This window comes from Malaya genurostris, chromosome 3 (genome assembly GCF_030247185.1).
Source record: "Malaya genurostris strain Urasoe2022 chromosome 3, Malgen_1.1, whole genome shotgun sequence".
In the NCBI taxonomy this organism is placed as follows: domain Eukaryota; kingdom Metazoa; phylum Arthropoda; class Insecta; order Diptera; family Culicidae; genus Malaya; species Malaya genurostris.
In genome coordinates, this window is record NC_080572.1 from 39,661,008 (window position 1) to 39,685,257 (window position 24,250).

The window sequence follows — 24,250 nt, forward strand, 5'->3', positions numbered from 1 at the left end:
TTGCGCGAGACTATGTGACGTTTTCGGTTCTGATTGATTGGAGATTAATTTTGGATTTTTGAATTGAGAGTAACCTCCGACTCAATGTTCTATTTGCCAATGGAAGTTTATAAATATCCCATTTCATATAAGGAGGATTTTTTCGTGGTCTGTTAGGTAAAGTGTGGAGTAAAAATTCCTTCCCATGGGGACGCACCGCGAAGAACCAATTGCACGTGAGAAGCAAGGATCGAATAGGGGTAGAAATAACCTTCGTTGTCCATCTTGAGGTGCGCTGGAGAAAAGAAAATGTGCGTCCGAAAGTGATACTCGTCCGCACCGGGACCACCGTAGCTTTCGCGCGCCTTCCGCTGATGACGGCCTGTCATCTTGCTCTTGGCTCCGCCACCACCAGAACGACCACCACCTTCGCGCATGTTTTTCCGGAACATCAAATTCATTTTGATTCAGCTGTCAACGACCTCGACGATGGATCGTCCAACTCGTTGTCGCGTAGTAAACGATTTACAACTGATCAATCCGTTTTGGCACCGTGTCGTCCGTTCGTACGTCCTCGAAAACGATTTTACGATTACTTAATTGAGCTTAGAGGGGCACTGAATATCACTGTCAACTTAGAAGAGATCGTTCCCTTCGTCAGTAGTAAATATTTATGAGCCAGCAAACGTAACTCACACGCGACCGATTTGAGCCGTTGCTCGGAGAAGACTAAGTCCCATGCGCATCCAATGAGGCAAGATTGGATTGCCATTGGAACCAAAGAGGCCTACAGTCTTATATATTCACTACTCAGGGAATCTCAAATCTACTGAGAGTGGAGCATATTTCACGGAGTGTGACAAACCGTATGATTGAAGTATTTTTATTCTCACGCGAATACGGCAGGTACTACCCAGTATCCTAACACTTATTTAGCCGGTCTCTTTGCAGACCTTAACGAAATCGAAATTTCTCACAAGGTGGTCAGGAGAATGCTAATTTTTTTTGACTATATTTTTCTTTTAAAATTTTTTATGTATGATCCAGCACCCGTTCAAATCAATTTGTGTGCAAAAGAAAACACATTAATTTGGTTGTGTATAGATGAAAGCACTGATGGCGGAAATTATTTTCACTGATGGCGGACATTATTTTCCAACCAGTCAAGTTAGTTATTGTTTGAGCTTTCTTTTACTATCAGTGAGATAAATATGTTCACATGTTCCATTTCTGCAAACGTATGAAATTTATGCTTTTGATTTGTGTTAGCAAAACAAAGTTCTGGTACTGATGCCATAATTCCGGCTGTTCTGATTATATGAAATCACAGAAACCTGTTTTAATACATTTTTAATATATTATATTCTAAATTAGTATTACTGTTATGTTTTTGCTTTTCTCTATAAAAACGTGCTTAATCCACCTAGCAGTGATACCTTTTTTTATCAATCCACATGTGGTTTTGCATGAATATTCCTCGGTGTTTAGTTCTCATGACATTATTTTAAACATCGTCGTTTTAAGCGGAAATTTGAGATTTCGATCACAAATCGGATCGAATTTTATTCTAAGCGTGTGACAATCGATTGAACATTCCATGGGATGTTGAAGTAAGATCCACTTTAGAGTTTCTCGCCATTATTTACGGTACTTCCATAGCCGGTATTCAGCGACCAGCATAACCCACAAAGATTCGTATGGTCATAAATAAATATGACGAATAAATTGCAATACTTTTGAGTCCATCAGGAATCAGGAATCAGAACAAATTGGCTCAAATGGCACGTTCCCCTTGATATTTGGAGATTTGTGCCTTGCCATTTTCCCGATATATAAGAGGGAAGGAATGAAGGGAAATGGTAAGGGCTGGACTGGGAGGATGGGAAAAATTGACGACACAAAAACACATAAAAGCAGAAGTAAATTCTGCACCCCTAAGGGATGCTGAACAATCTGCTGAGGATCACATTTAGTGGAAGCAGAAGTAAATTCTGAACCTCTAGTAGCGGCCCCGAACAGTCTGCTATTAATAAAACCTCCAACCCCCGAGAGGATTTAGAGATCTTACAAAAGCGACACCATTCTGCACTCCCGGAAGAATGCAGGACGATTCGCAGTATGTACGAGCAGAAGTAAATTCGGTACCCCCTAAAGGATGCCAAACAATCTGCTAAACCCTATTAAAGGTGAATACAGAAGGGATTCATTCACTCCAGGAAGAACGATGAACCCTTCTGACTATAGCTCCTGGTGAGAAACGAGAGAATATCCTTCAATTTTAGCTCCGCATACACAGCATACGAAGCTGCGTCAATGCGGGACAGTTACATATCAGATGATATGAATACTGCAATGATGATTGGAGAAAGTAGACACTTTGACATTTTCAGATTTAAATCCGGTAGAAATGCTTTTGTCTGAGCGCAAGTTTGCAAGCTGCGCCAGTAGCTGGCATGTTTGGATGCAGCCCAAGAACGAATCTTGTGATTCATCCAACTAGTTGAAAGTGGTAAAGCTGGTTCAGGACCAACGAAATCATTCGTTGCACCAGCTCTAGCCAACTCATCAGCCCATTCATTTCCAGTAATATCAGAATGGCCGGGTACCCATAAGAAGTAAACAGCATTTGAAATGCTGAGGTCTTCAATTTGAGTTCGACATGCGATCACTAGATTCGACCGTGAGTCATTCGAACTGAGTGCTTTTAAGGCTGACTGACTGTCGGAACAAAAATAAATACGTTTACCACAGATCCTATGCTGAAGTGCCGATTGTACTCCACACAGAATCGCGTAGATTTCTGCTTGGAACACAGTACAGTATCTACCAAGTGAATGAGACTGCTCCAGCCTCATTTCACGACAGTAGACACCAGCACCAGCACGACCATTCAACAGAGAACCGTCCGTATAACAAACTATGTGTTCATCAAGTTGTCGTTCCAGACAACCAGACAACCACTCCTCACGAAGAGGATAGCTCACATTGAATGTTTTGAAAGGAAAACTGCATGTGAGAGTTAGGTCACTAGGAGCGAGTAAATACTCATCCCATGTAACCATTTGAAACCACAAGCGAGTGTGGCTGGTAGTATAATCTAATGGGTTACTGTTCCAAAGCCCTGTAACCTTAAGACGGTATGCACAAGATAATGCTTCTTGTTTTAGGAACACATGTAGTGGTTTAATGCACAGTAGCGCCTCTAGAGCAGCAGTAGGAGTTGTCGTGAATGCTCCTGTCATCGCCATTAGGACCATCCTTTGGAGATGATTTAGCTTTGACTGAACTGTCGCGACTTCTCCTTTCTGCCACCATACAAGACATCCATATGCTAAAATTAGTCTAACAATAGTTGTGTAGATCCAATGAATATATCTGGGTTTGAGTCCCCATGATTTTCCAAAAGCTCGTCTGCATTGGCCGAAAGCCATGCAAGCTCTTTTAATCCTGAAGTCAATGTGAGCAGACCAATTAAGTTTTGAGTCAAGAATAACCCCGACGTATTTAACTTGATCGACCACAGTGACTTCTGAACCAAAGAACTGCAACGGACGAGCTCCTGTGATTATCCTACGATGAGTGAAAAGCACCATTGATGTTTTGCGCGGATTTACAGATAATCCAACCTGACAACACCATTGTTCAACAGATCGCAGGGCTTGCTGCATTAAATCAAAGAGAGTGTTAATGCTTATACCGGTCATCAATATATGATAATCGTCGGCAAAAGTATAAGTCGGAAATCCAAGGTTATTAAGTTTCCTTAACAAACCATCAGCGACTAGATTCCATAAAAGTGGGGATAGTACACCACCTTGAGGACACCCACAGACACTCAGTTTTCCAATCTCTGCTTGCCGAAGCGATGAACAAAGAAGTCGATTGCTAAGCATTGCGTGTATCCAATTTGTGATACTTGAAGGTATGTCATGACCACGGGCTGCTTCCAGAATTGAATTGAAAGATACGTTATGAAAGGCACCTTCAATATCCAGGAAAACTCCCAAGCAAGATTGCTTTTGTGAGAAAGCTTTTTCAATGTTGTACACAACATCATGTAACAGGGTTGTAGTGGACTGTCCACGCTGGTAAGCATGTTGCATTCTATGTAGCGGATGCACGCCCAAACATTCTATGTAGCGGATGCACGCCCAAACATTCCAGATTCGTATGGTCATAAATAAATATGACGAATAAATTGCAATACTTTTGAGTCCAACTGTCATCTTCTAAATTTGTTTGAATTTTAAAAACTCAGCTCCTTGTAATTCCAGAATTGGAATTCAGAATTGGATAAAATTCAATAATTTTGTATGGGACCATAAGCCTTTTTTAATTTGATTTTTTGTTTTTGAAATTCGATTTGGCCTATTTTGAGAAAACGATTGAGCTGTGAGAAACGATTCAATACTGGAACCAGAATCCGAAAATCGGTGTAGCCGAAGTCAGTTAAATTTACCTGAGGAACTGTATTGTTCACATTTGATTCAAAATATTTGAAAATCAGTGTAGATATCTTTGAGGAATCGTAGTGCGAATTAAATTTTGGGGTACCTTCCGAATCGAAAACTGAATACCGTTAAACTGAAATAAGTATATTTGGTTATGGACTTTCCAAATCTGCAAATTCGATAAACTCGATTAATTTATGTGGAATGGACATTTTTACACAGGTTGGTAAACGACGGGACAATGCGCAATTCAGGCCCCAATGAGGTTCTTAGTCTCTTGTCCAGTAACTCCTATCCCGAGGAGAGATCGGGTAATTAACCTCGGTGGGACCTTGGTCGTACGCTGACAGGGAAGGGGGACTTGCCCTCTCTTTACAGAGAGCGAGCCTACCCGAGCGTCTGTTCCCCATGTTGGGGCGGCTCGAAACAGCGTCTGTTAGGATGTTAGGAGCGGCTCATTGCCGTCCTTGTGTCAGTATGGGACTCTAAACAGTGCTGACACGATGGCGCTCCGGCGAGACAGGAGGTTGGTGCAGGCCTAACAATCCGCCCGGAAAACACATATTACGCACAATCAGGATATAAATACGACTCGGAATGGTCGGCAAAGACCTACGCAACGAACAAAGGACAGTGATAGGATGTGCGTATTGAAGATCAAGGGCCGTTTCTTCAATTACAGCATCATCAACGTGCACTGCCCACATGAGACGGAAATCGAGCAGCTACGTAGCGTTCGTATAGCAGAAGAATAAGCGCAACAACTGAAGCTAGTGGTACCAACGGAAGAGCAGCTTGGCGCGGCGACTCTTGAAGACGGCTGGAGGAATATAAGGTCCGCCGTGAGTAGCACTGCTGCAACCGTACTAGGTACGAGGTTATCGAATCGAGGAAATGACTGGTTTGACGGTGAATGTCAGCAGTTGGTCGAAGAGAAGATGCTGCAACACCGCATGAGAGCGAACGAAGAACAGACAGAACACAGTTTTCCGGAGGAAAAAGCGCCTCCTGGAATATCGAGATTGCGAAGCGATGGAACAGTTGTACCGCGCAAATGATACATGGAAATTCTATGAGAAGGTGAACCTCACGTAGAGCCTACACACCACAGACCGAATTGTGAAGAGATACCAGTGGTAACCTTCTCACGATTGAACGTGAGGTGATCGACAGGTGGAAGCAGTACTATGATGAGCATCTGAATGGCGAAGAACAAGATACAAAGAATGGCACAGGAATCAATCTGGGTGCACGTTCAGCCGACGACAAATTCCCAGCGTCTGATCTGTCGGAGATAAGTGAGGAGATCGGCAAACTGAGGAACAACAAAGCCGCGGGCAATGACCAGTTACCAGACGAGCTGCTCAAACATGGAGGAGAGGTACTGGTAGAGCGCTGCACTGGATGATTTCTAAGATTTGGAAGGAGGAGATTCTACCGCAGGACCATGGATGGAGTGGTATGTCCCATCTACAAAAAGGGCGATAAGCTAGATTATTGCAATTACCGCGCAATCACATTGCTGAACGCCGCCCAAATCCTTTGCCGTCGTCTATCACCAAAAACTAAGGAGTTATGTGGAGACGTATGTTTGAACAGCAAAAGACACCCCAGGACTATAGCTGTTAGGTAAGGTAAGTACATTTTTACACTAATCACCATGTATCCCTCTAAACCGGAAGTTAGATCTGACAAAAAAGCAAAATGTAGTATAGGATCTTAAGACCTTTCATTTGAATCTTAGATGGTTCTTAGATAGGTGCAACCATCTACGAGCAAAATGAGTTACATTAATTCAATTTTGTTTCACATATCATCCAGTAGTTCCGGAATCAGAAGTCGAATCCAAACGTAATTCAGGAACCTTGTTTGGGAGTATACTACTTTTCATATGAATCTGAGTTTGTAGAAAACAGTTTAGCCATCTCCGAGAAAATTGAGTGAAATTATTTGTCACACACGCATTTGCTGATCTCGACGAACTGAGTCGAATGGTATATGGGAGATATGTTCTTCTAGCATTTATTACTGTAAGTAATTTAAATCGAAGTAATTATGATATTACTTTCAACTTGAAAATGCTGCCATCCTCTAGTTTACGTGTCATACTCAAACGATTATGTTGCCAAAAACGAACCGTGCTAAAATCGGTCCAAAGCAAATGTCATGAAAAAGGATACTGTACACAGGATTTTTGGTACTTATAAACAATTGTATGTAACAGTATAAAAAACCGTGTTTCACGTTGCTCCCAAGCATTGCTTTATCATCAAACGCGTAAAACTCCTACTACTGAAATAAGGCGAAAAGTCGCTTACACAAAAATATCGATATCTCCGTTGAAAATGGACGGATTTTAACAATCTATGGCTTGTAGGATAGATATTACCGTGTGAAATCTAAGTCTGGAAATATATTCCGTTTTCAAGGTCAAGTGTGACAGATACTGTCAAAAAACTGAAAATTTTGACATAAAACTTCGTTTAATTGAAAAAGTGAACATCCGATCTCAAAACCATTCAATAGCGTTCTGGGTGACGGAGAGACTTCTCATTTGCGACTAGTTTGATCAAAATCGGCCCATCCATCTCTGAGATCTCGACCTCTTTGTTGACAATACACATACACACACGGACATTTGCTCAGTTCGTCGAGCTGAATCTATTGGTATATGACATTCGGCTCTCCGGGCCTCGGAAAAATTTTCCAAAGTTTGAGCGAATTCTATACCTTTTTTATATATAACTATAATTGCTGGAGAAACCGACTTTTGATCGCAGCTCCGGAGATCCGTAGTGTTATATATCATTTAATTCAGATCTACGGGATCGGAAAATGCCTGTGTGTATGTATGTGTGTGCATCTTTCAAAGATATTTTTTACTGAAACGCACATTTTTTCTTACCGTTCAATGTTCTCTTAAATGGATGAATTGATTTCAACAAACTTAGGCTCGTAAAGGTATACCGATTTTTTCGCATATTAGAGTATACTACACACTTAGAAAATTTCACAGAATCCGAATATTTTTTACCGAATTTTAAACTGAATGTTCGTTAATCAGTTCGATAGTAAAATTGATTATTTTGTTGCTGCTTTTTTTTTAAATTTCCTAACGAATAGATGATTAGTTTTTGATTTTGTGTGGGGGTAAAATTCTGGAATTATTGGATTTTTAGATTTCAAAAAACAAACACAAGTTTTCAACTTACGATTAGGTTTTTCAGATTAGGTTATTTTTCACAGAAACGAGAGAAGATAATGAGAACCAGTCGTGGTCTATATATCAACGAAAAAATTAAAAAAAAAATTATCGGTTGTAGCCGCAAAAATGCGACTTCATGTCCCGGTTGACCGAAACAATGAGCGCCGTTCAGAATACTGCATAATCTGTTGAGTTCCCCAGAACTTACCCTCAAAATGAAATTATTGTCTGCCTACCCGATCAGATGGTAATTACAGTATTATAACAACTGGAGTAATTTATTTCAGAAATATTTTGTAACAAAATTTGAACTATTTTTGGCTGGTAAGCTATTAAAATAACAAAAATCATTAAAAAAAGACTCTAGCGGGAACAAAATCGTAACAGATTTTGAAACGTTTGTATCACAATTATTTTTGACTTTGATATAACTACAGAAGTCCGAGAGCAGAAATTTATAACAATAGTTGTAATAAATTAGATAGTTATGTTGATATACTTGTGTTATGATTTTGTTATGTGCATCTGATCGGGTATAACCAAACTAAAAGCTTTAGTATGTAAATGTAAATGTAAGCTTTAGTAGAATCATGTAAATTCGTTCACACTCTAAAAAAATGAATTTTACAGGTGACTTAATCCCTCATACGATGTAATTCATAAAGACCTAATTTGTCAAATGACAGAAAATCTCATTTGTAACGACTTGATGTTAGATGAGCTTGAATTTTACTGGTTTCGACTGTAACTTGCGTTCTACTAGCAGGTGCGACTGTATGAATTTAAATGCACCTTTTACCGGCCAAGCAGATGCATGCTTCTGTGATTCAGTCGATTATCAGACGAACTTGCGATCCAATGATTCTCGGTTCAAGTCGCGGTGGGTTGCTACAAAATTCTTTTTTTTTTCATTTCAATGAATTTCATGTCATGGAGTTTTAGACACAATATTAAATGTTCTTCCACGTAAATTTGCGTGAATTGCGACGCTCCATTTATGTGCATCTAATAAGATGTAAAAATTTTTAAGTCCTTTCTTACGTGATGCGATTACAAAGAATTACCTCTGCATTTATATATATATATATATATATATATATATATATATATATATATATATATATATATATATATATATATATATATATATATATATATATATATATAGAATTCATGATCAAAAAAAAATTCCGTAACATTTTCTAAAATAATTTCATGATCCACTTTATTTTCAATGTGAGATCTGTAATTTGGAATTGCTAGGCATGAAATTTCGCGACAATGGGCCTTGTGAATAAAACGTAGCATGCTTGAGTTTCGGTAGTAATACTGCATGTGGATCACATTCCTTTACTTTACTACACAACAACTTGCAACTAACTATAGTGTTTACTACAATTTTTCGGTAGGTAGCTCTAGAGGTTGCTACTTGTGTGTTTGCTGGTGAAGTCTTTGCTCTCTTTAAACCGACGTTAAGCTTTTGCTCACAAAATCAACGATGGGGACGGCAAATCTTATTTTGCCTGGGCGTCAAATTTCCTCGGTACGCCACTAACTAATGCACATTTTTTCAAACCACAATTTGGGAATTGCAGTTGGACGTTTTGAAGCTACACAACGGTTTAGATAACTTGGGTAAATACCTAGTTTCTTTTTTTCAATTTCCAAAAAGTGTCCGGTTTAGCTCCGGTCTCCCGTACATATTGTAGCGTCAAGAGACATAAAGTAATTCCACCAACTTCACTAGTGCAGACCCGTGTTCAGAGAATAAATTAAGGGCTTCCTATGCAAAAACGTGTTTTTTGTATCGGCTGAAGATAGACCGGAACAAAAAAATATTAGGCATTCCACCTGTTTCCAGCAAAATTGAACTAAACTTAACAATCTTTAGCATCGTCATATCATCATCTCATCACAAATGGAATACAATGGAAAGGATATTTTTAACTCTGGCTGTCATTGAATTTATTCACTTTCTTTTGTGCTAGCATCGGTTTCTGGCGGACAGCCAACCAAAAGTTTTGTGGTACGAAAAGTTCCAATAATCCTCATTTGGCACCAACTAAAGGTAAAGCATGTAACGAAAAAAAATGAAATTGAGGATGACCTTGTAGTTAGAAATAAATCGTCAGATTTAGTCAACTGCGTTCACGTTATTACAGGAACTGAGCTTTAATTAGGGTAACAGAGGTATTTCTGCCGCCTCATATATTTTAGCTTTACTGACAAACTTTATTGATTTAGTCGATGTTAGTAACCCATGACGCATCAATTTGTAGCTAATCATATTAAATTACCTATTTTGGAAGGGTTTTTTGAAGATATTACAACATTTAGTGGTTATTTTTACAAAGTGGGTCAAAATAAAATCAATCCTAAAGTGGCCCAAAATACCTCTGTTACCCTACTACTGCAAACGGCTGTTGGTTGGTGTTACGATTCATTTTATTATTAGGTAAAGCGTTTAAAAATGCTCCATAGAGTGACTCTAATGAAAAAAAAACTGTTATATCCAAGATATGACTTTGTTTATTTACACATTTAATCCAATAATAGATACATTATCATTGATGAAAGAAAGTTACATAATAGCAACCGACTGTTGGACGCTTTTTACGGGTAAAATGCTTATTCGGTCGATGAAAAAGCGCACATCATTATTTTCTCAGTCTATTCATGCATAGCTAAAAGAACCTACGGAAAGATAGTGTTAGTGATAGAACTTTTGATTAGAAAAGTACTGAAAGGAGGACCTTTTGGTCTGGAGTGCCGCTTTATACTTCTTTACCCTACTTGATGTATCGATGGTAGGGTAACTCACTCTCAAACAAGAGAGCTTTAACATAATTGGGATTGTGATCTACGGAATAGAAAAAAATCTTCTCTCACTGTTTTATTTGTATGTGAGATAGATTGTCTAATTATAACGCATCACGGATTTCATTTTCGTTTGTTAGTGTAAATATAGCAATACTCCGAGCATGTTGACACTTTCGTTTTACAAGCTGTGGATCGTGAAATGACGAACAGGATCAAATTGTGTTTGCTAGTCACACTATTTCCTTGTAAACATATCTGACCTCGGGATTATGAGCGGTTCATGCTGGTCTGTGTTTCAATCGCCATGCAAACTGGAAATTCTCGAAACACAAAATATTACAAGCTTTGCAACTGGACCGCTCAACAGATTTCAATAAACGTTGCTCTGCATGAACGTTATTATAGTCTCATTCCTGACTATTAATTATTGTCTAGATCCTATTTCTAGTTTCGGAATTACAGAGTAAAATGTGCAATGCAATTTAAATAAGCACACTCGAGTTTCTCATTCCAAGAAACCGCTGGATCAATTAAAAAAACTAAATTTCAAATGAAAGTTCTCTCTACCCTGTAGCCTGCTATCAAAAGTTTAGTCGGATCCGATTTTCTCTTGATTTACTGGATTTAAAAAAAAAAACGCTGGACTAAACTTAGATTCATATAAAAAGTCTCATAGTCGCGCAGCATGATATGAAATTTTATCCGGATTCGACTTCCGGTTCCGGAATAACGATCAAAAACCTACCCTAGGTTTAAGATAAAGCGGCAGTCGTAGTTTTATAATACGAACAAATTTTGATCACCGTTCGACGTATCAGCCTTTGGTGTATGCATTTTTAAATGAAAACTGGAAAATTTATTGAGTTACATTTAGAAAAACATAAAACATTGAAGAACTTAAGCGTCACGTCAAAATGTCGATGTCTGACGCTACTTAGTGTGATCAATTTTTGAACAAGCCTAAAGATGTCATACCAAAACAAATGTTAATTTACATAACTTATGAAACAAAAAAACTATTTTATAAACTTTTACAATTGACTGCAAAAGAAGGTCTAATGGATTTTTGATTCCGGATTGACGGGGTAGAATGGGCAAAAGAATGAAAATAGTGCTCTTGATTTTATTTTGATCAGCGCAGAACTGACTTTTACAAGATTTGATTAAAATGTGAGATCTTATGATCACATAGCCTGCTGTGAAGTTTTATGCGGATCCAACTTTTGGTTCGGGAATATAAGGTGAAAAGTCGAACAACTCTAACCGCCGTTGAAGGTGACGATGCAAAGATCGTACAAACTCTACGGAGTTGTGCTAAAAATTATTCCACTGTATAGTTCTTGACATTTTTTTTTTCATAAATACGTTTATTTCATAGGCAATATACATAAGTTTTTCTTCGCCGTGGCATCCACAATACATAGTAGTTTAAACCTAATACATTTCGAATATCATATTAGTATGTTGGTACTCATTAGTTAATCTAAACACTGTTTCTATCAAGTGAGTTGCTATTTTAAATTACATTAAATAAAATACATTTATTTTGTATATGATCTTATAACTATTTCAGATTTGTTTGTATCAGTTCACCATTTATATTCAATATCCTATAGTTGGCTATTGGTTGAACTCATGGAAGAGGAAACAGTCTAACATAAAATAAAATTTAAATTGGAACTCCAATGGATTAAATGAAATGATAAAGAAGTTTCATGTAAGGAAGGTCACGACAAGCAAGAATGTCGCGAACTGGGACATTGGATAGTCTACCTTGGGTACGCAAGGAATTTATTAGTTGAGATCTGACATCACGAAACTCCACGCATGTCCAAACAACATGGTCAATATCGCGGTAACCTTCGCCGCAAGCACAATGATTAGTCTCGGAAAGTCCAATTCGAAGGAGATGTGCATCTAACGTGTAGTGATTGGACATGAGTCTGGACATCACACGAATGAAATCTCTACTCACATCCAGTCCCCTGAACCATGCCTTTGTCGATATTTTAGGAATAATTGAGTGCATCCACCGACCCAGATCATCTTTATCCCAAGAAGCTTGCCAGCTGGCAAGTGTTCTTTGGCGAGACGCGCTATAGAATTCGTTGAAAGCAATCGGTCTCTCATAAATCTCACCCTCAATAGCACCACGTTTGGCTAAACTATCGGCTCTTTCATTGCCTGGAATGGAGCAATGAGCCGGAACCCAAACTATTGTGATTTGATAATTATTATTCAATATGACGTTCAGGCACTGTTTTATTTTGCCCAAGAAAAAAGGTTCATTTTGGCAAGCAGCGTTTGAGCGAATAGCTTCAATTGCACTCAGACTATCTGTGAAAAGAAAATAATGGTTTGGAGATAATGTGACGATTACACTCAAACTATAATGAACTGCTGCTAACTCTGCTATATAAACAGATGCAGGTTCTTGAAGCTTAAATGAGACCGAAACATTATTGTTGAATATACCAAATCCAGTAGCCTCTTCAATTCGTGATCCGTCCGTGTAAAATATTTTCTCAGAGTCAATATGCCTGAACTTACTTGTAAATATTTTTGGGATTTCCATCGAGCGTAGGTGTTCCGGGATTCCACGCACTTCGTGCTGCATGGATGTGTCGAAAAATAAAGTTGAGTCAGGGACATTTAGGAGGCTGACACGGATAGGAATATATCTTGAAGGGTTGATTTCCTGTGACATATGATTAAAATATACTGTCATGAATCTTGTTTGAGATTGAAGCTCAACTAGCCTTTCGAAGTTATTAATAACCAGGGGATTCAGTACCTCACATCTTATTAGCAGTCGCGATGAAAGCTCCCAAAAACGATCTTTCAATGGAAGAACTCCCGCCAGAACTTCAAGACTCATTGTATTTGTCGAATGCACGCAGCCTAAAGCAATTCGCAAACAACGATATTGAATTCGCTCTAATTTGATATGAGATTTTGCAGCGGAACCAAAGTAAACGCATCCATATTCCATCACTGAAAGTGTCGTTGTCTGATACAATTTTATTAGATCTTCCGGATGAGCACCCCACCAAGATCCTGTTATTGTTCGAAGAAAATTTACTCTTTGTTGGCATTTCGTTATCAGAAACCTAATGTGTCCTCCCCACGTGCATTTGGAATCAAACCACACCCCAAGGTATTTGAAAGTCAAAACCTGTTGGATCATTCTTCCCATCATATGAAGCTTAAGCTACGCGGGATCATGCTTTCGTGAAAAGACGACCAGCTCTGTTTTCTCCGCAGAGAATTCGATACCCAGATGAACAGCCCAAACGGACAAGTTATCTAAGGTATCTTGCAATGGTTTTTGCAGATCAAGAGCTTTGGGTCCAGTAACTGAAACCACGCCATCATCTGCCAATTGTCTTAGTGTACATGGGGTTACTAGACAGCTGTCAATGTCATTCACGTAAAAATTATAAAGGAGCGGACTGAGGCATGATCCTTGCGGTAGACCCATGTAGCTAATTCTGAATGTTGCCAAATCGCCATGTGAAAAATGCATGCATTTCTCTGACAAAAGGTTGTGCAAATAATTATTTATAACCGGTGGAAGTCCATGTTGGTGGAGCTTGTCTGAAAGAACATCAATGGAAACTGAATCAAATGCTCCTTTAATGTCTAAAAATACAGATGCCATTTGTTGCTTTTGAGCGAGGGCAATTTGGATGTCAGACGAAAGTAATGCAAGGCAGTCATTCGTCTCTTTATTTCTACGGAAGCCAAACTGAGTATCAGACAACAACCCGTTCGTCTCGACCCAATCGTAGAATAATTTTTTCGAACAATTTTCTGATGCAGGACAACATCGCAATGGGTCTATATGAGTTGTGATTGGAAGCTGGTTTCCCCGGCTTTTGAATGGCGATAACTTTCACTTGCCTCCAGTCAGGTGGAACAATATTTTGCTCAAGAAACTTGTTAAACAATTAAACGTTAAACGTTAAACGTCTTTTTGCGAGGTCGGGCAGATTCTTCATCAAGTTGAATTTAATTCTGTCCAACCCAGGAGCGTTATTGTTACAAGACATGAGTGCTATGGAAAAATCCATCATTGAAAAGGGGCTATCAATGGACCCATTATTTGGAAAAGATTCTCTTATAATGCTATGCGTAGGAACAGAATCTGGACAAACTTTCCTCGCAAAATCAAATATCCATCGGTTCGAGTATTCCTCACTCTCATTTCCTACGTTACGATTCCTCATTCGTCTGGCCGTATTCCAAAGAGTGCTCATTGAGGTTTCTCTTGACAAACCTTCGACAAAATGTCTCCAATAGCTACATTTCTTGGCCCGAAGTATGCTCTTGTACTTGGTTTCTAAAGTCAAGAAATTTTCAAAATTCTGAGGAGTTCTTCCTCCTCGTTTTAAAAACGTCTTGAAAGCATTTTGTTTCGCGTGCTTAGCATCTGAGCACTCTTTGTCCCACCAAGGGTTTGGAGGCCTTCTGTTAGACGATGGACCAAGAAATCGTTTGGTTTGGGCTTGTTCTGCGGCCTCCAGAATCGAACAAACGAGGAAGTCATATTCTTCAAGTGGGGGGAGCTCTTCCATTGAAGTTAAGACACTTGAAATATTACTTTGGTATTTAATCCAGTCAATTTTTTTTGTCAAATCATATGGAATATTTACTGAATTAGCAATGCCTTTGTTACTGCTAATTGAGATGATGATTGGTAAATGATCGCTACCATGTAAATCAGAAAATACTTTCCAGGTGCAATCTAGTCGAATTGAAGTCGAGCACAGAGATAAATCTAATGCACTTGGACGTGCAGGAGGTCTTGGGATCCGTGTCATGCTACCCATATTTAGTACCGTCATGCTAAAATTGTCGCAAATATTATATATTAGATATGATCTGCTATCATTGTAAACGGAACCCCACATCATTCCGTGCGAATTGAAATCTCCTAAAATCAAACGTGAAGCAGGAAGGGCTTCGACAATTTCATTAAGCTGTCGTTGTCCAACTTGAGCTCTTGGAGGAATATATACCGAAGCAATGCAAATGTCCTTTCCTTTAATGTTTATTTGACAAGCAACAACTTCTATACTAGAAGTCGAAGGAATATTTAATCTATAAAAGGAATAACATTCCTAATTCCTAAGAGCACTCCACCATACGGAGAGTCTCTATCGAGACGTATAATGTTAAAGTCATTAAAATTTAAGGCTATGTTTGATGTAAGCCATGTTTCGCACAAAGCAAATACATCACATTTTTGACTATGCAACAAAACTTTAAATGAATCTAGTTTTGGCATGATGCTTCGACAAATGATACAAAACCTGAAAGAGCTGGCCATTGAGCTGATAACTGTTTCAAAAAAGTTCTAGCTATTGGTAGGAATGCTGTTATGATGGTCTTTAGAGGTTCAGAAATATTGAATGCAGCGAAAATCCATTCTACAATTTCCGAAAATTTCAGTAATCCTGTTGGTGAATGTGAAATGGAGCCCACTGGATTATTGTCTTTTCTTGAGCTAGTTCCTGGATTGGTTTGTGAATTTGACAAACCAGGAGGTACAGTTTTTGGTTTTAAATTTGGCTTTTTAGCTTTAATTAGGGATCTTTTTTTGAAGGTGTAATTTTAGGTGTCTTTTTTGGTATTTTATGGTTTGGTAATCTCCTCTTAACAGACCCTTGAGGAGTGACAAACGAGGTATCTTCACTATTTCCGTCAGAGTCAGATTCCTCTGGCTCCGCAAGATTTGAAAAACCGTTTTCGGTTTCCAAAGGGGAGACATGTATGACCGTTTTAAGCATTTCTGCATATGTGCGCTTAGACCGTGCTTTTAAAGAAAGCTTCATTTTGTCTTTACGCAGCTTAAATGCAGCGCACACTGAAAGATCATCATGAGGACTTTCCCCACAATAAACACATTTTTCAACATCTTTATCGCAAAGATTATCCTTATGAGGCCCTTGACATTTTATACATTTGGACTTATTACTACAGTAAGTAGCTGTATGTCCGAATTTTTTACAGTTCGTGCAATTCATAACATACGGTACGAAAAGCCGAACAGGAAGACGAATTTTATCGATATAGACATGGCTAGGCAATGCAGATCCGGTAAATGTTACGCGAAACGAATCTGAGGGACGATAAGACTGCTGAGTACAATTGTTTGCACTCGAGCTTGAGGGACAAGCATGGAGTTTTTAAAACGGCCAACTCCATTTTTAAGTAAATCATCTGCTGTCAGACTTGCTTCAGTCACAACACCGTCAATTTCTACCTCCTTCGATGGAATGTAAACTCGATATTCAATAGCAAATAAGTTACAGGTTACAATATCGTTTGCCTGTTTCAAGTCGTTACCAACAACTCGAATTTTATCTCTATTAACCTTACAGATTTCTTTAACTTCAGAGAAATGTGATGTCAAATCCTTTGTAATTTGCATCAAGTTTAAAATCTTTTCTTTTTTTCGAAGATAGACTATCCATGGCCCAGTGGTACCCTGTGGATAATGTTTAGCCCTCGGAGTATTTAAACTCTTACTAGTATCCGGAATCGGAGTCGGATGATCTTCCATGAGATCATCCATTACATTAAATTTTTTTGTAAATTAATAATACCAAAATAAAAACTTATGTTTAGTAAAATTTCAGATATAAGAAATAAAAAATAAATTAAATTAAATCTACCTTGTAGCTGATGTCTCTGTTCCTTTATCGTGAAGAACGACGTGAAGCTCTTCCAACGATTTCCAATTGGCAGTCTTCTGCTGTTTCCAATTGGCAGTCTTCTGTCGTTTACTGCTATCTCAGTTGCTCTGCCGTCGTTGTGAACACCACTGCACTTGCTGTGCTGCCTGTACCTGACCCCAGGTACAGTGCTTTTGCTCTTGGTGGCGATCAAATGCGATGCTTGCAGTGTAGCACCTCGCGATATATGCCGTCTCTTTTGATCCTACGCAGCGTACAAATTCTGGTACGTGGTAGATCAGCACTGGGTTGCTTTAGCACATCTGTGCCTTTGCACCCCTTCGTCTTCGCACCTTTATGCGATGGCACCTCTGTGACTCGTCACTTCTATGCTCTCGCACCTCTGTGTCTCTACACCTCTGTGCGTATGAACGGGATGGCCTTCGTTGCTAGCTTTCCAGTCGGGAAACGCCCCGAATATTGCGTTTGCTATGGGCAGTTTAACTACCCGAAGCTTAGAATTGTCTCGGTAGCAGCCGTTAACTCACGAGCCAGTACAATCGAAACACAACCTCTTCGCGTGAATGGTTTTTACTGAATGTGTTCTTGACATTTGATGACCAAACAAATCGACTTTGGCTATATTGGTTTCCGGTTCGGAAAATACTGGAAATGGTGGCTAAAAACTATGATTCTCTGGGACAGTTGAGCCGATTTGCTAAAGCCTGAGCTCAAGCAAAGCCTCATAAGTTACTACCAAATTTCATCCAGATCCGACTTCCGGTTCCGGAATAATAGGGTAAAGAGTATTAAAAATTTCAATCTCTAATTTCAATCTGATAATGAAAATATGTAAAAATCGTTGAAACTGACATTAAATATTTTATTTTGTTAGCTGATGGCCAAATAAATCTACTTGACTATTTCGATACTAAAAATGAGTCCAAAAGTTTGAAAATGAGCTGGCCTCAATTTTTCATATAAACGTTTCTGAAGAAGGTATCATTACACTACTAGGTGGATTAGAACAGGTTTTATAAACTGACTAATTTTCGTGTAGTTTTCGATTGAAAAGTACCGGGATGTCGGATGGCTTCTCGAAATTAACAGCAGAAAAGTTGATAACATCTGGATCGATTTGGATGAAACGTTGTACACGTCTACAGTATGGCAATCCTTGAATTTTGGTCGGATAGAGAAGCCGATTTGACATTAAGACTGAGACCATTTCTTAAAAGGTTGTAGCTCGAAAACTGACACTGATACAAAAATGGTGTCAAAAAAGAAGTTGCAGGAAATCACTAAGCCACTATGAAAAAATGTAAACTGAAAAAAGAGTTTAAAAGTAAACCGAAAACTGTCATTTAAAAGAACACGTCGTTATTACCTATATATTTATTTTATTCTTTTAAAAACAAAAACATTTAACATTAATTAGCTCAGCGTATAGTAAAGTTACAGCTGAAGCAATTGAAAGGTATTTACATAATTTAAAAAAATGTCGTTAAAATACTAGATTTCATAGATCAAAAGTAACAAATTGGCCAAAGTGTCGCGTTCTTATGGTTATTCGCAGATCTGAACCTTTTGTTGTTGAATTGTACTGTTTTCCTTCAAATCGTTGTTACTCGAAATCTATTAACTGTACAAAAGTAGTGCATGTTCAACATTCAAAGCAAAAAAGATAAAATTCACAGAACAAATTAAGTTAAAAATCTTTTACAATGTTAAGTAAAATGAGACGAAAATTTACAAATCCTTTACAAATTCTTACGATAAGGCCTTTTTCGGATAGACAATATGGATTCAATATGGATGTCCGGTTAAGCCTTTACAAAATGAGTATTTTGGGAACGGGTTTTACTCCATGCCTAGTTTAATGAACTTTTGAGATATTTTCTACCTCTGTATTGTCGAGCCACGGTCCATTTTGTTATAAAACATATGTGTTTTTCTGCTTTTGAACGGTATTAACTAAGAAATTCACAGATAAAACTGCGTTAATCTTTAAAACCGTAGAAGAACTGTGTCGATTCCAGAACTTTGTCAAAACATTCGAAACTACTGTAATGTATCGATCGAGGTTATATTGCATTTGTATTATGTTATATTTTATTGTATTGTATTGTATTGTATTGTATTGTATTGTATTGTATTGTATTGTATTGTATTGCATTGTATTGTATTGTATTGTATTGTATTGTATTGTATTGTATTGTATTGTATTGTATTGTATTGTATTGTATTGTATTGTATTGTATTGTATTGTATTGTATTGTATTGTATTGTATTGTATTGTATTGTATTGTATTGTATTGTATTGTATTGTATTGTATTGTATTGTATTTTATTGTATTGTATTGCATGGTATTGTATTGTATTGTATTGTATTGTATTGTATTGTATTGTATTGTATTGTATTGTATTGTATTGTATTGTATTGTATTGTATTGTATTGTATTGTATTGTATTGTATTGTATTGTATTGTATTGTATTGTATTGTATTGTATTGTATTGTATTGTATTGTATTGTATTGTATTGTATTGTATTGTATTGTATTGTATTGTATTGTATTGTATTGTATTGTATTGTATTGTATTGTATTGTATTGTATTGTATTGTATTGTATTGTATTGTATTGTATTGTATTGTATTGTATTGTATTGTATTGTATTGTATTGTATTGTATTGTATTGTATTGTATTGTATTGTATTGTATTGTATTGTATTGTATTGTATTGTATTGTATTGTATTGTATTGTATTGTATTGTATTGTATTGTATTGTATTGTATTGTATTGTATTGTATTGTATTGTATTGTATTGTATTGTATTGTATTGTATTGTATTGTATTGTATTGTATTGTATTGTATTGTATTGTATTGTATTGTATTGTATTGTATTGTATTGTATTGTATTGTATTGTATTGTATTGTATTGTATTGTATTGTATTGTATTGTATTGTATTGTATTGTATTGTATTGTATTGTATTGTATTGTATTGTATTGTATTGTATTGTATTGTATTGTATTGTATTGTATTTTATTGTATTGTATTGCATTGTATTGTATTGTATTGTATTGTATTGTATTGTATTGTATTGTATTGTATTGTATTGTATTGTATTGTATTGTATTGTATTGTATTGTATTGTATTGTATTGTATTGTATTGTATTGTATTGTATTGTATTGTATTGTATTGTATTGTATTGTATTGTATTGTATTGTATTGTATTGTATTGTATTGTATTGTATTGTATTGTATTGTATTGTATTGTATTGTATTGTATTGTATTGTATTGTATTGTATTGTATTGTATTGTATTGTATTGTATTGTATTGTATTGTATTGTATTGTATTGTATTGTATTGTATTGTATTGTATTGTATTGTATTGTATTGTATTGTATTGTATTGTATTGTATTGTATTGTATTGTATTGTATTGTATTGTATTGTATTGTATTGTATTGTGTTGTATTGTATTGTATTGTATTGTATTGTATTGTATTGTATTGTATTGTATTGTATTGTATTGTATTGTATTGTATTGTATTGTATTGTATTGTATTGTATTGTATTGTATTGTATTGTATTGTATTGTATTGTATTGTATTGTTCCAGCTGAGTTGGCCGCCGACTTGCCTTCGGAAGCGGCAGCCTCTTGCATACAAACCTGTGACCTCCTCGTTTGCCCGGTCTACTCAAAGCTAGGTTTCTTTGCTTCAGTTAGATCCGAGCGAGCAGTAACGAACAAAACGATGTGGCGAAGCCGCATCAGATATTTTTTCATTTGCACTTAGTTATCGGCAAATACCGCAAACTATTGCCTGGTAATTGTACTAATAAAGTCAAGAAGTTTTTTTTGGAGTTCCGTTCCGAGGATCATGAATAAACCTACAAAAAATATTCAAGTCTTTCTGGATTATTTGAGAAGTACGATTGTAGGTCAACGAAACGGGAGTAAACATAATCATTTTTCATTTGTCTTTTTCAAAAATCAATTTCAATCACGATATTAAGACTGATGAAGAATTCGACGAAATGACCCTTTCGGCGAAATCTCTTTCGACAAAATGACTTTCGGTGAAATAAATCTTTCGGCGAAATGGCATTCGGCAAAACGTGTTTCGGCGAAATGGCTTCCTGCGAAATGACCCTGATCCTGTTGGAAGGGAGTCTTGTATTCCCATGGTACACGCGTAAGCTCTTCGGTTCACGAATCCACCCAACTCTTTTAATTTTCTCTTCAAAAACAACAATAACGTGAAGACTACCCAGAGAATGATTTCGGGACTACGGTAAGTCTATCCGCATTCCTTGGTAAATCCTTGAACCGAGTGTGGCTACTCATACATACATATGTATATGACAGTATTTATAACATTATTTAAGGTAATGATTTCTACTGTTATTAAACATTGCGCAAAGTAGTTTGACTAGACAAAGTTATTTAACGTACAACGTAGCAATGGTAGAATATCGCTTTTAACGAAACGAAACAAAATCATTGTGCACCTGGGTATTGTTGTGGAACCGTTCTAGCAATAATCTATCTGAAAAATAACACATCAGATTAGAGTGAATCGAAAAACAACAAACAAACGAACCAGCGGCTACCGACTAACTATACTTTCTCTAGAAACAACAGAAAAAGATAGATAGATCAGAATAAAATGTACCTGTTTTCTTGATGTCGCTGACAATGATAAAGCGCTTGCCTAATTATTTTTAATTGTGAATTATACAGAAGGCGGATGCGAGAAAGTGTACACGCGTGGTAGCAAAGTTGACAGCAACGGCAACAGCAGCAACAGCGGCAGCAGCAGGAGCAATGGCAGGAGCAGCGATGTTCGAGGAAGTGCGATGCGGCCACCACATGCCAATTGTTTCGCGTGTTATGGTGGTAGTGCAGCAACATCAGCGGCAGTAGCGGGTGGATGGGTTGGTCAGTTGGTTGATGGTTTGGGTGGTTGATTGGCCGTACGATGATAAACCGCATCAATGTAGGCAGCCAGACAAGCGGTATTTAATTTAAATGCATGTTTTGATTTTATTTCAGTTTTCGGCACGAGAGAAAAAAAGAGAAAGGAAAGAAATGTTTTAAACATTCGGTGTGGTTTACTCTGGCGTTCGTTTTTTGTTTTTTCAACTAACAGTGGCATCTAATTCACGACGTCAAACAACAAGACGCTAGCTAATCTAAAGGTAAAGGTCAAATTGTGTAATGCATTCTTGTCTAGTCGGCAAGGCGTGTTATTTTCAGATCGTTAAAGGTCTAGGTCTAGGAACCGAAACGTACGTAAGTAAGAGCTGAGTATAATGTGTGCAGGGATGACTTTAAATTAGGAAAATTCAGGTCGGGGAAGTAAAAAGGGAAGCTACAGTGAATATAAACCTGTGAAAGTACATCATGAAAACCCTGTCGCTTCTAATGGTATGTAAACTTTCACATTATAATAATGAGGACTATGCCTTATTAGATTGGAATGGGTTGCAGCATATGCAGTAACGGGTAACATGCAGCTCAATACAACTACGCTTTTCTATATATTGTATGATGATTGCGGATTCTCGCGTGGATTGCCTGTTGGCCATTAAAAATTCATCTGTTTTAAGCTACATTTAATATGGAGAAATAGACTGCTATTGGTAATTCAATTCATGTTATTAGATGTCATTTGATATGTTGTATTTGAAAAACTGATAATTTTTAGTTAGGAACACGGTACACCGAAACCACCATTTACGAACTAAAATGGAGGTACGCAAATTTAATCAATTTGTAAAATTCAATCGACCTGAAACACCCTTTTTCTTTTACCTGCACATCACCGTTCCGAAAATACCCGTTTTGTAGGGGTTTTTAAGGAATATCACTAAGCCGGAAGTCGCCATCTTGGATTTCAAAAATACCTCAAACATCGTTTTCCGTTATCTAATTTTCAAACCAGTTCCAAAAATATCCATTAGGGTGGGATAACATTTAGATTCCATAAGAACTAAGCAAAATTTTAGCTCATTTAATGAATCAATATTTTTGCGCCCGAGGTTTAAAGTTTGTAAGGGATTTAGTATGGGGAAACTGACTTTTTGCGAAAAAACTATGGACTCTAAAAACCAGAGCATGTGTTATTTTTGTAGGAAATTTGACGAGAAAAAAATCATTCGAAGACCGCAATACAATCCGATATTTGTAGAAAAAAGTTATTGAAGGAAAATCGTTACAAGATCCGAACAAAGGCTCATTCCTTAATATAACTAGCACCAATGTTGTTAGTGGTCATAATATTATTCGACTTTCTTTTATTACGCTATAACGGTTGATCTGAGTTGTTTGATGTCTTCAAGATAGGTACTCAGTTTTTTATGAAGAATCTTTTTGAGTGACAAACCATGTTCTGAATCCTACAGTAAAGACACAAAAAAGTCACATAAATTATTTTTTGTTTGCTTAAAATGGGATCGTCTATATCTTATAAACAATACGAGATGGAGAGTGTGATTGAATTTGAATTTATCTAAAACGTTGTCGAAGTCAAAAACAACCATTTTTTTAACTAAAAAGTTAGACTTTTTTGTATATTTTACAGTGAGTTTGGGAACATGGCTTGTCATGACTCTTCATACTGAGCTGAGCAACGATCGTGAAGACATCAAACAACTCAGATCATCCGGTATAGCATAATAAAACAAAGTCAAATCATATTAGGATCACTAGAGCAGTGGTGCTAGATATATTAAGGAATGCACCTTTGTTAGGACCTTGTGTCGGTTTTCCTTTAATAACTTTTTCTACAAATGTCGGATTGTTTTGCGGTCTTCGATGATTTTCTCCCACGTTACATTAACACAGCCTATATGGTTTTCTCCAAACGATTTTTGTTGTAAAAAGTCAGTTTCCCAATCCCTAATCCCAAACAAACTTTAAACCTGGAGCGCGAAAATAACGTTTCATTGATTGAGCTAATAATTTGCATATTTTATTCGGGCCCCAAAAGGAACACGAAAAGTTTGGTGGAGCGGAAAAATGAATCTTTTAATTTTTTACATACAACCTTGTCCCACCGTAATATCTATATTGTACCTCTTTTTACGAACTAAAAGAAG

At 37.1% G+C, this 24,250-nt stretch overlaps 1 protein-coding gene across 19 annotated transcripts in view; it reads right to left on the minus strand.

Moving 5' to 3' along the window:
• The window catches only part of LOC131439121 (uncharacterized), a 142,199-nt gene that overhangs the window by 69,848 nt on the left and 48,101 nt on the right, over nt 1-24,250 (minus strand). For 15 of the 19 annotated variants that reach the window (XM_058609760.1, XM_058609757.1, XM_058609756.1 and 12 more), the window contains one exon: nt 21,823-21,861. The exons of 2 other annotated variants lie outside the window; for them this stretch is intronic. In XM_058609760.1, the coding sequence (XP_058465743.1) occupies nt 21,823-21,861 (39 nt within the window). Of the gene's footprint in view, nt 1-250; nt 708-21,822; nt 21,862-24,250 lie in introns of those variants that run through there. 2 more of the 19 variants (XM_058609763.1, XM_058609769.1) reach the window with 2 other exon arrangements.